We start from the raw sequence: 19160 nt of genomic DNA, 5'->3' as shown, positions 1-19160 counted from the left end.
TATCATATCTAATGTGTGCTCTGTCCATCAGCATATGCAATTGTAGTGAACGATTACTGTGTCGTTGTGGTTGTCGTTGCCATCGCTGATGTTACGCCCGAACATTGAACACCATAATAAATTCCTGCGATATGATAATGAAACGACGTTTTGAACTAGATTTCAATATGAGTGCATTTTTCGGAAGCCATGCGTAAACAAACGTTCGACTCTGTTATTAACCGAACCACAATAGCCAATAATTCTTTTTGCTTCTCTTTCAGTTCGTTTTTTTCTTCTCCACATTCAATTCAACGTGTTTCACATAAAACAATGAACACCATCACTATTTCACTTGATTTATTTCTCTTTATTTTAACCATTAGTCATAAAAGTTGGTTTAATTTTCCTCATATGTTGCTTTCCACATTTTGTTTTGTGCGGCTATGCGTGTGTGTGTAATTTTATTCTCAAAACGTTGCTCGTCGATCATTTCATTTTTTCTCATAGACACAACGACGCAACGCATTACCAACCATACACACACCTGTTGGATTGTCAAATTTCGATGAAAACCGCCAATTCCTGCGTGCGTTGTGAATGTGTTTGTGTCATTTTTCCCATTTTTCGAATTACATGAAACATGGAATATTTTTTGAAATAAAATTAAACTGAGACAATATTAAGTGAGTTATTTATTAATCATGTTATTTACTGTTGTCAAATATCGATTGCTTTGTTCGCCAATTGCTTTTCGTGGCGTTTATTTTGGGAGGACGATAGATAAAAAAAAACGTATATTGTGATAAGGTTTTATCTTTTGTCAACAACTGAAATGCCCAAATGACAATTTTGTGCATTTGTTCCATTTACCAAATGAATCGTTGCGGCGAAAAAGTAGCTCCTATTTTTCTCCAAATAATACTATTATAAGAGCTACTGTTTCGCCGCAACGATTCAAATGTAAAGCAAATGTTCAAACTGCAAATTTTTCGGAATAAATTTGAAATTGATTACAGTTTGGGCTAAATTTAAATGTTAGAAAATTACCCTGAATGTTTGAGTATGGATTTAGTTGGTGTGGCTGATATAACGACTGAGATAGTTTGGACGTATTCAATGTTTGAATGCATTCTCTTTTTTTTTTCTCAATAATTTTAAATGCTGAAGTGTAAATGTTTCCAAAGATGTAAATATAAGCCCCGAAGATAGTTTTTCGATGGCAGTAAGTATGGGCGAAAGAACGTACGATTCATACAAATGTTGTCGAAAAGACCGAAACTCTCCATATGTATTCTAGTTCATGGAATATTTTTCAGATTGAATTATCATTTCAAAACAAGCCAAAGGGCACGAATCGTTCAATATTATTTCTTACTGTCAAAATTTTCTTGCGGTAATTTCCATTTTATTGAATTATTTATTTTTGTGGAAATCAAACAGATCTGACATGACCTTTCTGTCGGAACGTATTTCTATCGATATGTATTCATGGAAATGTGTTTTTGCCAGTAGGGTGATTATTCAGTAATATTAGTTTGCAATTTGCTTTATCTTTTTGAAAATGAAACAACTTTTTCTTCAGAAATTTACGATTGATATTGTCTTTCATATACCATTATGTGAGAACGCACAATTATAATTGCGGCTACGGTTCCATTGAACCGTTGGTCAGACATGGAATAATTTCATCCAAACTCACTACTGTTTCGCACTTTTCCATTCCAAATTCCTTTTAGTAGGCATCTACCTACATCTACCTATATCTATATTTTAAATTATTATTACGTTCATACAGTACATTTATTTACTTCTATTTTGGGGGCGGGACACTTTGTAATTCTAATTTGAATAGTTTTGCGAGCCGATTTGTCTGTTAAATTTGTTTTTTTTTTTTTTTTATTTGTTTTTAATCAAAATAACTCTGCTTTATTTTCATACAGTGACACATTGAAGGATCGAAATAAAAATGCCAACTCAAGTGATGAACGATAGCAATTCTGCTAATACTGAAATAAAAGTGAAAACAGCTTACAATGGCGAAATAATGATCACGTACATTAATGAGAATATAAGCTATGAGGAGCTATGCAGTGAAATTCGTGGAATTTGCCGGTTCTCCCCCGACCAGGTAAGAGTTAAACCATTTTATTCAATTGTCACATTGCTTGTCGCCCAATCTCCTGATCTCCTTATTTTATTCGAAATATTTTCCCATGATTGCGTCCGAGAACGTCAATAAATGGAACATAATGGAATTCAAATGATGCATTCTTTCCGCAAATACCTTCGAATTGGCCAAATAAATCGAGCGATAGAATGCAAGTTCCGTCTCTGTGATCGGTTCATTTGAGAAAATGGTGCAAAAAAATGTGGAAAAACCAAGACGATACACAAAAAAAACACAACCATAAAGATAGGAAGAAAACAGACGAATGGAAATAAAATTCAATTTGAAATATGAGCGTAAAGTCGTTCAATTTGTGATTCGTTGAATCGAAATTTGTTCGTTTTTGTTTAATTTACATATGTGATCGTATCATGTTTTCCGATATTTTCTTTCTATTGGTTCCATTCGTTTCGATTCAACACTTTACGACACAACACACATTTTTGAGCGCGTACACGAACGAGAAGAAATCGAGACACGAAGATTTTTTTGTTGTTGTCGAAATCATTCAGCCAATATAAATGTAAATTTGTGCTGCATAAAATGCAAAAGCGGAAAAGAATTTCGATACAATTCCATTTATTTGCAAAGTCTTGATCTCTGTCTCCTTTCCTGTCATTGGGATTAAAGGCGGAAATTGTTTTGATATTTGTCAATCCAATGTACAAATGATCAAAGTGCAAACAGTCCAATTTTATTTTTTTCTCTCTTCGCTGCACTACTGATTTTTTTTATAGCTGGTATACACTTCGTTTCGAATAAATTCAATCTGCATTTCATTTGTTCTCATAAGTAATATTATTGAAATAAGAATTGGAAATCAACACACAGGAATGAAACGGGCGACAAAGCGAGCGAAATAAAGAAATTGTAATCAGGCTTTTATACGGATAAGATAATTTTTTCTTTCTCCCTGTTGTATGACAAAAATTGTGTGTATGTATATGTGCAATTGCATTTGCTGTTGCAATCTTTTTTCCTTTTTCACATGCTGTTTGTTTATTTCTTTGTGCAATTTTGCAGGTGTTTACAATGAAATGGGTGGATGAAGAAAGTGATCCATGTACACTGTCATCACAAATGGAATTATGCGAAGCGATCCGTTTGTATGAAATCAACAAGGATTCGGAGCTGGTGATACACGGTAAGTTCGTTTTGCAAGTTTTATTTAAGGGGGATGATTTCTGATCGATTCACCTTGTCGTATTATTATATGTGGGAGATTTGTTTATTTTACCCATTGAACCATCGAATTAATGCAATCACACATAAACATTTCATATATATTCATGTTTGTTGACAATATCTGCTTGAACGATATACACTGCCGCCAGAAAGTTTGGTTACGATTACCGATTTTCATACAAAGTGCCGTTTTTCACACGTGTGACCATGAAGGAGTCAATTCCGATAGATAGAAAAACGACACTTTGTATGAAAATCGTTAATCGTACCCAATCTTTCTGGCGGCAGTGTAAATACGTTGGATTTTTCGATTTTCAGTGCTCTCTCTCTCTCTCTCTCTTGATGTCTCTCTGTGTTTTTTTGGTGACAAAAGTGAGCGAAAGAAAAAGAGCGAATAAAAGGTCAGTTGGAAAATGTCGTTCAATTTCCATTTGAATTCATGTTTAAATGTTTTCTCGTTTCTCTGCAAACATGCATGTTGTACGAACATCGCCGTGTGTCACATCAAGTGCAACAAAATATAATCACACACTCTCATGACACGAACACACCCAGATAGAAAAAAAAACAACATACAAAATGCATACACGCGGTAACATTTTCATTACAAACAATGTGAATGCATTCATAGAAATGGTCTGGTGGCAACGTTAAAATAAATACTGTTGTTGTCGTTTACAGTCTTTTTTGTGTGTCTCTGTCTCTATTTCAATATTGCTTCACGTTATTTTAATCAATGCATTGATAACGATGTGCGCACCGAAATTAAATACATAAACTTACATGCAAGAACGAGAAAAAAAGTCAATCAGTGAAATTGATGGTGGCAATGTGCATATGGCATGGGATTCAGACATTCTCAGGAGCGCTTAATGTTGTACCTCCCCCTCTACAAGCTTATATAGAACACTAGTTTCGATACATTGTCGGCTCTTTTCTATCTCCCACTCACTCTTTCGCTCTATTGATGCATGGTATGCATGTTGCACACGCGAAATTTTCAATTTATTCCAACTGAGTGTGTTTTTCAATCCTGATTGTGCCTCATTGCCATTCAACGATGATCGCTTTCATATCGCCCCCGTCGATTCATTCGCAACGATGCAAAACTCAATTTTTAAATTCGAATGTACAGGAAAATTACACTTAATTCTAGGGGTGAACACTGTTATATGAATTCAATCAGCGATGCTCTACTGCCGAATTGAAAACTTTGCAAAATAATTTCCCGTTAAAATGTTGTTTTTCTCATGTAAGTGAACAACGCGCGCACACACAAACACACACACACACACAGACACATTTGAAAACTGCGGTCAAAGAGCATCAATTCGAAACATCATCGACCAACTTTCTATTTCTCTGTCTCTTTTCTGCTCTGTAATGTGATCAAAATTTTATTAAAGCTCAATGTTGGTAATAGTCATATTTTTGCATTAGTTTGTGCATATTCCTTGCTAACCGGAACATATGCAAACATTTGTATGCCCCGAATGAGAGACACAGAGAAAGGAAATTCGTTGAATTAAAAACCACACACACTAGAAGGAATGGACAGAGCCTAGCCAGCGATTTAAATGCGTGTACGAATATGTGCAGTGTGCAGACACCATTCAAATGCAAATAATATTTGAAATATACACTTTTGCAAAATGAACATAAGGCAAAAACCATTAGCGTACAGTACAAATTATGGTTCAAACAACTGAAAATTCGATTTAAATTCAAAAACGAATTTTAAAGAAAATAGATAGTATTGCCAATATGCAACACATAGTGGTTTCTCTATGCGCATAGCAATTTGATGAAATCCTATTTATTCGATTTGTGTGCTATCAAAGAAACACTTCGAAATCTAATTAACATATTTTAAGTATTGGCGTTTTCTTTATACAAAGCCAAATCACAAATTCAATCGTATTGAATTAATTAATTATATTTGAAATGCAAATTCGGCAGAAGCAGAACATTTATATAAATGCAAAACGAAAAAAAACTGGGTTTTAAGCAATCCCCCCTCTCTTTGAATTTTTAACATCTTTCGAGAAAGTGAGTTCCGAGATGAAAATTCTTTCAATTTGGTAGGGTTTTTCGCAAAAAAAGTGAGGTCCTTTGAGGGACCAAATTACTCCTTTACATTTAAGAATTTTTTTTGCAACCACTTTTGTATTCAATACATTATATTCACCGGTACTAAATTTATCGAAAATCCGACCAAGACCACGCTGTATATTGCATGTTGAATTTTTAAAGTGTTGAGCTGAACGAAATGATGTGGAAAAACGAAATGATGTGTAGTTTGCTTACCGAAAGCACATCACATAAAACACACTGAACTGGTTTATTATCAAAATATGGCAAAAAAATGAAAAAAAAAAAAAAACAAAAGGCCAATCACTTCTATATTCAATCCCATAGTGTTGAAAAAAAAGTATTTTTCGTGACTTGAACTTGTGTATGTCTGCATAACCGAATGTTGAATAGATTATTTTGGTAGCAAATTTTAAGCAAAATGAATACCATAAAATCTCTTGTCCATACTATACCGCCAAAAAGCCGGAATATTCCAAAGCCAAAAGTATAGAAGAATGTGTATTTTATTTTATCCAATGTGTTTTACCGTCAATTCATTTGTTCAATCGTATGTGTAAGTATTTGAGTGTCGCGTTTGATCCGTGTTCATTGAGTTTATATTTATCAAGATATAGAGATAGAGCGATGCATACAGTGTTTTTGCGAACGATTGAATCCTAAAATTGCGGTTGGGTATTTAAATGTCGAGTCAATTTAATGTTTTCTGGCCTTTATGCAATCGTGCATCTATCGAGCAAATACACTGACGCGCACACGCATATGTATATATTTACAAGCTCAATAGATTCATAGATTCAAAGGATAAATTGCGATAAAATATTGATACTCGGGCGCATTTCATAAGGTTAGATTTAAAATGCTTTTTGTACGCTGACCAATTCGATTTGTTTTTGTGCATATCGGCAATATACATTTGTCCACATTGATGCATGCATGCAATACATCTGGAGTGCAATCTGGTGGATGGGGTGCTGTCATTGGCCACTTTTAGACCTATCAAAAAAGGAAATTAAATGAACTTCATACTTCAATGAACTGCATGATCACGAACATATTGGATTCTTGTTCATTCTCCAAATGACACAGCCACTATTGATAGTGCATGTATGCATGCCCAAAAATTATACTCGAATATTTTTTTATTTCGAAATTCGAATACATTAATTAATTGCATTTCAAAGCACCAAAAATATTTAATCATTTAATATGTTATGCCAAATGCTTATGCTTTTTTTCGTTTGTGCATTTTTTTCAATGATTTTCCCAAATGTGGAATTCATTTTAATTGAAATACGCGAACACACCGGTATTTTAAAACCTGAGAACATGATGATTCATGATTAATAAAATTCGAATTAAATTATGAAAAATTCTACATGAGCGTAACGATTCTGATCATCCTTTTGATGCATAATGTTATTCATTTCCACATTTTTGTCATCCGGTATTTGTTCAACTAAAAATTCAATTCTGTTGAATGACATCATATGTTTGTAATGACATCGTAGGTCTCTTTTGTAGAATATCTTCTACATTCGGTGTGCATTTCTATATGTATTGAAACTTCTAATAAATTTAAAGCACCAAACATTTTGTCGGGAGAAAAAAAAGAGCAGCAACTTTTGCTACTGTACCGTGAAACGTCCTGGCTACGCCACTACACATTTGTATGACATTCACTTTGGCTGAATTCTAGTTGCGTTTGCAAATTATGAGAGGTACACAGTACAGAGAATTAACTGCACTTCATGTGATTTTCGATTAAGACCTACACAGAGTTACCAGATATGCATAGTGTTGGTTTTTTACTTTGAAATGTTACGTAAATCTCTCGTTTTCTACAGGATTAAATAACTCGTTCGGACAGTAAATATACGCAGTTAAAACGATAGAAAACAAACTGACGAGAAGTCAAGAGAAAGATTGTGCGAAACAAAAGAGAGACAGAGATGTAAAGCTCAAAAATGGCTAGAGAATCGAGTAAAATATATTCATGAATCATGGCATTGCATAAACAGAGTGTTACTCATCTTTCGGAGTAAATTTTGTGATGAAAAAAAAACCGATGGTTACCAGAACCGTTTCATTTTGCCATACAATATTCTGAACAAACACACACACACTCACAATCTAAAAACTAATTCCAAATAAATTGCGCTGTCGCTTTGTGTTTTACTGTGCAGCACGAAAATCGCATTTGCACGTAGTTTGTTCTGTCGACTTGGTTTAGATGAAGAGAAGAAAAAAAAACATACCCATCGAGAATAGCATGGAAGAGAGAAAGAGCGAGCAAACGAGAGAATGTCGTACCCCCAATAACTTTGAAGACATGATGGTTACTTTTTTTTTCATTGAGAAATTTCTTCCAATCTTTTCGATTGCGTATTGCAAAATACTCATGTCCAACACACTCGTCGCCCATAAATTTGGTCAATTGTTTGGAATGGCATTTAGTGTGCCGGTTCACTTCTATCTCTCTTTCCATCATTTTTCGTTTGGCTCGTTGCTTTTTGAAATTGTATTTGCATTGGTATTTTTTTTTTTTGAACGCCTTACTTTGGTCATTTCATGAAAGAGAGAGAATGATTTGTCTTTTCCTGTTTTTTTTTTTTGAAATCGTTCGATTTTATTACCATTTTCAGCAATGACTATGTGAGCACTTTCTTTTTCCTCCAAATATTGTTTGGCAATGGTTCAACCTAAGCGAGAAATAAAAAGCTCCTTCAAGATTCCATGTGTCAAACACACAATCGAAATTGATATTTCGATGTATTTCTATTGATACTTCTGAATGCATTGGGCAAAAGAGAATTTGCTGCTGTCGTTGATGGTATCAAAACGATTGTAAATAAAAAAAAGGGGAACAAAAAAAAAACACGAAGCTCACCTGCTCACGTGAGAAACCACATTTATCGAATTTGCAGAATCCCAACAAATTGCCGAAGCACTTGAGATAATCCAATGTGTGTCAAACGTGTGTGTCTGTGTGTGTATATTGTACTGTTGAATCTAAAGCGAATAACAAAAGTTTTTGCCTATTTGTGATTCGTTTGCGTTGGCACTGCTCTAATAATGGCCATTTCGATATAACTCCTTGAATTTTGTGCTTTTGCATTTGACTTGTAATTGAATCGATGCAGCAAAAAATTAGTTCTTCATTTTTTTTCTCCAAAAAGTAAATATAATGTACTTCAAAACTCATTTCAAAGAATATCGGGGAACAGGGAAGTAATGGAAACGTTCAATATGCAAAAGTTCCCGTATTACTGGAACAAAACGAAGAGCGATTCTTTCGTCGCAATGATTCAATTGAACAGTATGTGACGACAGCGCAGGCAAAAATACAAATGAACATCGTATATTATGTTTGAGATGGTGTTTTGCATAGTTAAGTCCAGCTGAGTTGATTTTGCATTTCAGTAAAACCTTAAGTGCATGTAATCATCTTTTTTCATGAACTTCAAATGTTTAGAAGGCTTTAAAAAGCTATGAAAACATTTGTTTAATTTTCGCTGTGAAAAAGACAAAAAAAACTCAGGATGTAATGAAGAACATTTACCGCGATGCTTTTCTATTCGATACACAAATGGATCCGAATCTATGTGAAAGTGATGAAAAGAGTGAAACGGTGGCGATGTTATGTATTTGTCATTTTCCTCGACGTTTTAATGTAAATTATATCCGAGTACAAATTTACCATTTCGTATTCAGTGTTAAATAATGCAAAAGCTTCATTTTATGCCAAACACAAGACTAGTCAACTCAGACCATTGAAATCCAACATCTATAATTGAATGTGTGTGATGGGGCAAAAAGCGCGTGTAAATACACCATTTGCTACTTAATATGGTTGTTGTGTTTTGTATGTAATTTTCAAATGCGAATTGAATAAGACAAAGAACGGACGAACAAGAGCTTTAACCGCCAGCAATACCAACATAAACCACGTACTCTGAATAGAAAATACGTTGAATGTACGAAGAAATGGACCCGATGGAAATTGTATATTGTTTTCCATCTTTGCCGTCAAACAAAAAGTATCATCATATAATATTGTATTGTGTACACCTTTTGCGACAAGAATAACCATTTACTTCGAAATGATCAAAAGAGAGATGAAAATAAGCAACACCACTGATAACAAAGACGGCAATGACGACGACTATGATGAAAAATTGACAGCCTAGGGTATATGAATATACGTTGTTGTCGTTAAGTCTTTTGATTGTTGAATTTTAATTCAAATTTTTCGCCAATTGCGAACCATCTCCTTCATCATCATCTTACTTTTCTCGTGTATTGTTTACACACATACACATACGTACGCACAGAATCACGAAACTGTTCGGTTCGAAAAGTAAAACTCAAATAAAGTCAACTTCAACAAATTAAGTAGATTAAATTCACGGCTCACGTTTAAGCCAAATCGTTCGATCAATTGGAACGATTATTCAAAACGGTATATTTATCGTTACTACATATGTGTGTATGGGAAGAGGGAACGCTCCTATTGTTTTACATTGTGCTGTAAATAATTATCATGCCTAAAATAACTAAGATTTATATTATATGGAAAATGGCAAACGTGGAACGGAGAAAAATTATAAAATAAAAATAAACACAAAAAAATTCCGAATAAATACACCGAGACCCATTCGAAATGAGAGACATTGAGACAGATGGAGAGAAAGAGAGAGAGTTAGAATACTTTGTTATTATTGAGTTATTATAATGGAATAATATGCGCATTTTGATGTGCGCAATGGCTGAGTCTTGTACGTTCATGTTAGTTCACAATCATCTCCATGCCATTTGCCAAACGAACAAATAGAATGAAGCGCGCACGAAATTTGATGGGGAAAAGGCTTTGGACTGTATGCTTTTTATACTTTACGTATGTATTAGTTTGCAGAGAGGGACTGACGAATATAAACACATCGTTTTGGTTGAATTTTTTTTTTAAAGACCATTCGAATAAACAAACTTTGAGCATCAACCATGAAAACAAAGTTGGATACGAAGACTATTTTATACATTTTCTTGTCAGCGTGCGCTATCCACTGGCACACAAAATGCAACAACTCAAGCGAAAGCTTCACCACTCTCTTAAACAAAAATACGTCATCATCGTCATCATACATTGATACAACACAAACATACAACACACTTGTTTTTATATCAACATGCATGCTTGCGCTAAAAGAGTGTCAAAGGCCGTCAATTCCGATGGATTTCATGATTTTGATTTTTAATTAAAAATTCTATTGAAACATTTGAACAGAATTCATTGAAAATTTCAATTCTGAAAGAAGAATCGATTATTTTTTTCAACTTTTTTATTACAACTTCAATTGCCATGCAAGCATTTTCGTATACTAACATCCTCAAAATAACAACCCCTTAACATATTGTTTCAATGAAATGTGGTACCAATACAAGACTTGAAACACATGGGGAATGAAATGGAAAATGTTTTTTCTACGAAAGCGTGCCGAAATTGTGAAGCTCTGTCTTATTTCTCTGTGTGTAATGTTTCAACGTTTATTTATTGGTCTGTGTGAGCAACTGTAATACAGAATCTATATTCAATTCACATGCATGATATATAAAATTGTTGTACTTTGATATTGGTAAAACAGCAGAAACTATGAACTCCGTCTCATTTCATCCCTTAGCATTTAATGCGCATTATCCGTTCTTATTCTGCACATTCTCTGCATATGGCATTGACGCACACACATGCACAGAGCATCGTCTATGGTTATGTCATGTTCATACAGTGGAAAGTTTTGTACGAATACCATCAAGCGATTGTGTTTGTACAGACATCTATTTTTTGTGCGTGTATTGTGTATTAGTGTGCGTCCCCCCGTGTTTGTGTCAGTGCTGGTGCTGCTGGTATTTCTTTATGCTTTTGAATATTTGCTATAAAAATTTCAACCCGACTGTAGTTAGTTAAGTAAATCCCTGGCATTGTCGTAACTGCTGCTGCACCCTTTTTGATAATTTTCCGGTGTTTAAACACACTACATTGTGCATAAAGTGTTTTTCTCGTGTGTTTTGATTTTTTTTTTGTTAAATTCCCGTTTGTGTGTGTTTTTTTTTTCTTCTTTTTTTGATTTTCATCGTTCGCTAATTTCCAGCTCTTTTTCTCTGTGTCTCTCTTCTCTCTCTCTCTCTCTCTCTCTCTCTCTCTCTCTCTCTCTCTCTCTCTCTCTCTCTCTCTCTCGGTAAATTGGAATAATTATCATAAATCGGTGTTTGTGTGTTTTAGAAATAGAAAGCAAACAGAAGAAAAAGAAAAGAAAAAAAGGAAAGAAAATAAGTTTCGTTTTGTTAAAAGAGAGACGATTGAATGAAAGAGAGAATTTTTCGCGTTTTATTTTTGTGCTAAACAAACGACGCATTTGCGACTCAAAGACAACCAACGATACTAAACAAAAAAACGAGTGAACTAAAGAATTGACACAAAACTTTTCAAACTTTCCAATTTAGCAAATGAAATCAAAGCATTCATTTATACTTTTATCAATTCAACAAACTGAAATGAAAAAAGTTATTTGTACTTTTCGCTCTTTTTCTCACTTTTCAAATAATATTGAGAAAACGTCAAAATCTCGCGCACACACAGGCCAAGCAAATAACAAATGAGAAGAATAAACTCATGCGAAACTGAGAGAATGTTTTTCCTACAATCTAAATAATAGTAATTGGACGAGTGTATTTAGAATTGATGATTTCTCTTTCTGTTTGCGGGAACTCTTGATTGTTTTGATGTTGTATATTGTGTGTGTGTGTGTTTATGTACACTTGAAGGCAACTCAGTTTACAATTGAACAAAAATAGAAGAGAAATATATAAAATAAATAGGAAAAGTTATTGTTGGCTTTAATTTTTTGTTTCTTCTCAAAAAATTATATGAGAAAATATAAAATCCGATAAAATTTCGTTCATATTGCAAATGAATGTGAAACAGAAGAAAAAGTCCGATGAAAATGTAAGGAAAATCATATTTTCTCTCCTTTTCTCTGGATGCTACACCAAAATCAAAATGAATTTATCCAAGAAGAAGAAAAGAATTGGCAAAAGAGAAAACGGAGCAGAGAAAAGGCAAAAACTTCCCGATCCAGCAGCGACAGCAACACCAACACCAACAACAACAAATTTACAAAGAGCACACAAAAAGTTGTCGACAAATCGCATTAGTGTAGAATGTTATGAGCGCGCGTTAATGTTTCGATGTGTTCGTGTTACTTTTTGAAATATAGATTCCCATTTACGATACACACGGAGCCAAGCAAAGAAAAAAAAAAGAAAAACGAAAGAAGTAACGTAGAACACCACCATGTAAAGAGCAACAACAAAAAAAAAATAGACGGAGAGAGAGTGAACGACAAAGATGGGGAGAACAAGTGAGAGCGAAGAGCCATATGAAAATAAAAGTAAGCACACGAGAGCTTTTTACTGTACTTCGTTACACCATATGTATGGAAACATTTTTAGCTTACTTCGGCTTTCGTTCTCGCTCTTTCACACAGAAGCGCAAATTTAAGCATGTGTGCTTGTGGATTGCCATTTACTTGGTGTGTACATTCTGTTATGATTGCTAAATTAATATGTGAACTATTTCGTTTGCTCTCTCTCTCTCTCTATGTGTTCCTCTAAAGAAAATTCAATATATAATGGTATATTTTATCATTCCAATGGTCCAAGTGTATTCTGCGAGAGTGAAAATGTTTCACGCAAACCTTTCTTCGAAATATGTGATTGTTAAAAGAAAAAGATTGTGAGAAAAATGGCGAAAATCTTATCCAAAAAAAAAAAACAAACAAAATCGACAGCTATCCATCACAGTTAAAGTGCAAGAAAAACCCGAAAATAATCCTCGAATCAATGGCAGCCACAACGGATGTCTGATACAGAAAGATATATGATGACATCAAGAAATACATACAGTACACCGAAAATATATCTGCCGCGCAAAAGTAGGTTTGCCAAAGAAAAGAAAATGTGTGTGACCATCGAAAAATTTGATGGTACATTCGATGTTGGCAGAAGACATAGAGTCGGTTTCGTGTTGAATAAGTTATGTGAAAGGCAACGCATTTACACCTCCCTTGTGTTTGACGTAATAGGTACTCGTTTAGAATTAATTGGATTGAATTGAATTTAGTTCTTTCTGCCAATTCATGTTGGTTTTATTGCGAATAAGAAAACAATTTTTTTGTAGCTTTAAACCCAAAAGAAAAGAAAAACGGTACTGCTTTTTGTCATTCCATGTGATTCTTCGGTTCTCTTTTTTCGTGAGGCAGGTGAGAGCTTTTAATAGAACGTAACAATGTGTAAACTATGTGAACGACTCCATATTAACTAACTGCGCTGCAGAACTGTAGCACACCCTTTGTGCTATAGTAAATATGGTGTTTTATATTGATACGACGACAATGTTCGTGATAAATTGATGCGTTGCCTTGACTTTTAGCATCATTATCAACTTTTTCATTAAATTCGTTGTTATGTGTGGTTTTTTCTCTCTCCTTTGCTGCCTACTTTTGGGTAAGAAAATTCATCGCACGTCGATAGTTGGCATTTGACGTTGACTCACTTTTTCTCTCAGTTTCGTGTCGTAAATTTCCATTTAAATAATATTATTCCGCCCGTATGTGTACGTGACGGTTTCCAATCAATTCTCATCAATTCATTTATGGAAAAAACCAATGGCAAAATATGCTAATATTTTTTTGAACACGAGTGCACTGTCTCATCCTAAAAGTTAAATTAGCTTAATTGGAAAAGAGGAAAGTTGATTAAGCCGAACGTTTTTGGGATGTGTTGTTCAATTTTTGTGTGGTGTGTGTGTTTCTCTGTGTTTTTGCGGTTTTTCTGTCGCTTTTACATACATCGCCTTTTCGTTCAATGAATTTTAATATATTATCCAAACGAAAGCTTCGTTGCATTTCTGTAGCCTCACATATTTACCAATTGAAAACCAAAAAAGTTAATATCATAATCCCGAATCAATTGCCTTACAACGCAAATTTTACATATTCTTCATTCAATGTATACCGATGAAATCTATTCGACATATATTTATGAAATATTTATTGTGCACTGAGTGCTAGAGATGTTTGCAAATTGGCAAAGTCAGAAAAACCGTTGAAATATTTATTGAAGCCATCGACAAAAAAAAGTCTCACATGAATGCCGAATATTTATCAATTAAAATTGATTTAAGCGTCTAAATTTTGCTGAAAAAATGTACGCACTGCACTGCATCAATACACAAATGACACAACGATATTCACAATATGCTTGGCTGTATCGTTCGATTCAAATGGTTTAAGTAAATTTATCGCATTTTTCATATATGCCGTGCATATAACATAAATGGTTTAACATGTTTTAGGAATCAATGAAAAAAAAAACCACACACAAACACACACAGCCGTAAGGGGTAAAAGGAGATGCAACAACAAAAAATCGTAAAGCAAAAAACAGTTGCGTGTCGTTTATTTCATTTAAATGCAGCACGTTCCAAGTGCAGCAAAACGAAGATTGCTTGAAACTTGGTATATCCAATGTGAGCGCCTGTTCTCTATATTGAGTAGTTGTTTCTCGTTTTGGTGTGTACAACAGTGATTACAAAGTGCATTCAATACGAATTGGCAATGTTCAGCTAATAGAGAATTCAGTTCATGTTGCATAACTATAAACATCGATTGACATACTAGCTATTTTGTATGCACACGTTTTTCTCACTGCGACACCATAATTTTCTTTTCGGCTTGAACTCGAGTCTCTTACACTTGTAGCAAATAAAAATGAAGAAGAAGAATCAGAAGTCAGAAAAAAAAAGAAAAAACGAAAAGAAAAACATGTCCCAGTGTACAAGCGATTCGTAGAAATATTCTTGTTTGAAATAAATGTGTTGTCGGTTTCATAGACGGCGGGGATATAAAGAGGCTAGAGTGTGCTAATGCAAATGGAATGGGTGTCAAACAAATAACTCTCCGTATTTGATTCTTAATCGTACACAAGTCTGTGACTTGCACCAATTTCCGTACATGGAACAATGGATTACGAGTTCAAGTCAACCCATATAACGTATCCATTCTATATTAATTAGAGAAAAAGAAATTGCGCGAGAAAGTGGCATACAATTAGTGAGAGAAAAAAGAGTATAGAATAGATCCATTTTGCAAAGAATTCTTAATTTCTGAAACTAAAAACATAGAAAAACACCGTGTGTGTGTAGTTATTTTGTGTATCCGCTGCCGCCAAGTGAACGCAAACGATTCTCGATTGTCTTTTAAGTATCTGCAATTTTACCTTTGATTATAATTAGCTAGATTATGTCTGATTAATGCTGGACTCGGCTCTGGGTACTAAACGCATTAGCTGAACGTTCATAATATTCTTTTATGCCCTTGATTTAATGCCATCATCAAATCCAATTCTCGTTGATGTTCATCATCATTGCCATCGTTGCGATGTTGTTGTTATTCTTCATCTTCTTCTTTTTTCTGCCATCATTTGCACTTCCTGGCTGGATTATTTTCTTTGTACGGTCGCTTCCGCTACAAGTTCACAACAATGCCAATTTTGAACAATGCACGTCCCGAAACTCAATTTAACCACTCTTCTTCTTTTTCTGTCCCTTTTTTTGGCAAAAACACGTAGATTTTTTCTACGAAATTCGCACGGCGCCAAATGAAACGCTATCATTATCAAGATTATTATTTGATCTGAGCGAATGCTTTCTCCGTTGCTCTCATTGTGTCATTTCTTCCATTCGATTTGTTGACGATGTAAAGTTTGGAAAAATAGTGATTTTAAATCCTGGCAAACGATGTGTGCATTTTGTGTTGTTTCATTTGTCTGTTTACTTTTTTCTCTTCTTTCTGTTCTATTTTGCACTGTGTTTTTTATTGTTATTTTGTGAATGAAATGTATGTGTGTGTATACATATACACTCATACACCGTCATGCAATGTGTGCTCAATAGCCATGTTTTCGTTTGAATAATTTTTTTTACGCTATCGAATTGAGAACGAACGAGAGCAAATGGGAAAAAGAGCAACAACAGCAACGAATGAAAATAATACAACAAAATATTGATGAAACGAAATGGGTTAAAGGATGAAACAAAGTATAGAAACAACTAGGATAAATACCGAGTATCAGTTCGCCTTATGTCGACTTTCAACATCCAATTTTATTATTTGGACCCGTTGTTCATCGAATGCATGTATCTCTTTCTGTGCTTTTTTCATTTGCTTCGTGCTGTTTTCTCTTTTGATCTCACTTCTGCTCATATGCCGAGCGCTATGAACCAAATCTCTGTAAGATGCAACACATAAGAGTGCAAGAAAAGTAAAAAAAAGGAGATGAAAATGAAATTGAATTCAAAGTCGCCAGTTTCGGTGTGTATTATTTAAGAATATAGAAAATTTCTCTTGTTCTAGCCAACATAACACCGAAACACACTCAGAGGCAGAGTCTCCAAGTCGAAGAAAACTACAAATCTAATGAAATATTGTATAAAACAGAAAAAGCTACGTTAGAAAATTGACGTAACTGAATTGTAGCGATAGTGTAACATTGTTACGCGGAAACCAAAAAGCGATGAAATTCTTCGCCAACAAATGATATCGATATTGTTTGCTTTCACAATCGTTCTAGACCGAGTACATTTCTACTGCTGCTGACTCAGTGGAATGGTCATCAATTATTGCGCCCATAGTTTCATTTCGTAAAGCCTTTTTCTTTGCGGTTATTTTACCCGCGATGAAAACAATGACGACAACAATGACACTGAAAAAAGCAGTTGAATAAAAAAAACAACAACAACATTTTCATTTGTGAATTCTTCTTTTTCACATTCTCGCTAACATTTCCATAGCACAAATATTGAATTATATGATTACGACTGCTAAAATTGCAGATAAAAAAATATTTCAGAAATATTTCACATAGCCATATAATACGCTTTTGAGTGTTTTCTTGTTTTCGCCATTATGTCCGGACCGAGCAAACAATTATTTATCTCTCAATCGTATTTTCAAGTATGTTTTGTACATAATTTGAAAACTCTATAATAACAAAAAAAAAGCAGTGGCAGCAAACGAAACATAAAATGTAATCTGCAAATTGAACGTATATCTCATCTACATCCAAATGGCATGCTGTTAATTAAACGAGTTCGCGCAAACGAAACAATTTAAAACGCATATTATTGAAATAAAGAGAGAATACGCGAGAAATAGTGAAATGGAGAGCTCATTTTTCACTTGAACTGCTTCTAATCGATCCGAAGAGTTAGTCAATGTTCGTTTACAGTTTTGAAATGTTTCCAACAACCATTTCGAAAATAAACAAATTAAATTGAAATTTCTGCATCCGTTTGGATGATTAAAATCCGATCCGGTGCAACGTATGTACGCGTAACGAATTCTTTTTCTCAAATGAAATGACCAAATGTATTTGCCTTCAAGTGGTATTTGGCTTTTATTTTCATTGTTGTGCAACACACAACCAACAAGAGAAACAACAACTGAAAACAAAACATCATCAGCGACGAGCTACCATTCTTTGTTCACTTTGTTTTGGTCGTGTCGGTCTTCAGTTAATACTATTGAGTGGATTAAACGAACCGAGTCGAAAATAGTTAAGAACATTTTTTGTCCACGATTTCAGGGTGAGAGTGTGAATACAATTCAGATGTGCAACTCTTTTTAATAGCTACTAAAAAGAAAATAATAAACAAAAAGATACAATTAATTTGGAAGCACAACATCAAAAAAAAAAACAACAACTGAGAACAAAACAGTGGTGCAAGTGTTTTTGTGAAATCGATCTGGGGATTTAAGCAGTTGAAAATAAAAAAAAGTGAATTTAAATCTGAAAATAAAATAAACCACAAAAAAGGCAGTGAAAAAACAGCATTGTGATGGCGTGGGGCTATTGGAGTGCAACAGCAGTTGATCGAGGTCGATCACCGCGACGCAACACACAATGTACGGTTATGCCAATCAACACAGTTCCACAAAGTGAACCGCCAGCACCGACATGCTATAGCCCGTGCCGAAGTAGTCGTTGCAGCAGTCCATCGTGTCAAGGTATTGGATTTAAAACAGATCTTTGTGTGCATAAAGCACCGCTTTTATTGAACTGTCATAATTCAATCTCATTGTCTCACACGGTCTTACTCTCACTGCAAAACCAATTTCGAATGATTTGATTATAAAAATTTCATCAATTTTTCAACAAATTCGGGGTCAAATCATTCGGTAAGCTTTAAATTTGCATACAAAAAAAGAGGGCACGAGAAATGAGGCGAAAACAAATGTTGATTTTTAATTTATGAGGAGTAACCACATCTACCACAATCTAATTTAACTCATATTACCGGATATTACTTTTTCTGTATTTCAAAATGTTTCCATCGTTAAGCTCAATGTCAGGATAGTCAATGCCACTGTATTGAAGATTCACCGCCGCCACATTCAGCGCTATCACAGCAATCGTGTCCGATTGATGGTGGCACTGGAAACGGTGGATCGGTCATTATGAACGATGAGTACTCTAGGCGAACCTCAATTGATCGATTGGATAGTCCACAGGTAATTTGCAATACCAAAGATGAATGGATGAATTTGAATTTTTTGTTCTGTAAATCATACAATACTCAATAACACTCACACAGTTTCCATAATAATATGTACCTGTGAGT

General features: G+C 34.4%; 1 protein-coding gene across 7 annotated transcripts in view; it reads left to right on the top strand.

Moving 5' to 3' along the window:
* The window catches only part of LOC116340411 (atypical protein kinase C), a 55953-nt gene that overhangs the window by 975 nt on the left and 35818 nt on the right, over window positions 1–19160 (top strand). For 2 of the 7 annotated variants that reach the window (XM_031766931.1, XM_031766925.1), the window contains exons 2-3: window positions 1923–2110; window positions 3173–3293. In XM_031766931.1, coding sequence (XP_031622791.1) covers window positions 1949–2110; window positions 3173–3293 — 283 coding nt within the window. In that variant the 5' untranslated portion in view covers window positions 1923–1948. Of the gene's footprint in view, window positions 1–1922; window positions 2111–3172; window positions 3294–11385; window positions 11518–18124; window positions 18547–18880; window positions 19051–19160 lie in introns of those variants that run through there. The other 5 variants (XM_031766900.1, XM_031766894.1, XM_031766915.1 and 2 more) reach the window with 5 other exon arrangements.

Source organism: Contarinia nasturtii, unplaced genomic scaffold (assembly GCF_009176525.2).
Source record: "Contarinia nasturtii isolate CC-2019 unplaced genomic scaffold, AAFC_CNas_1.1 Cnas_scaffold_129, whole genome shotgun sequence".
Classification (NCBI taxonomy): domain Eukaryota; kingdom Metazoa; phylum Arthropoda; class Insecta; order Diptera; family Cecidomyiidae; genus Contarinia; species Contarinia nasturtii.
The sequence above is the reverse complement of the archived record's forward strand: the minus strand, read 5'-3'. Positions and strand labels throughout refer to the sequence as shown.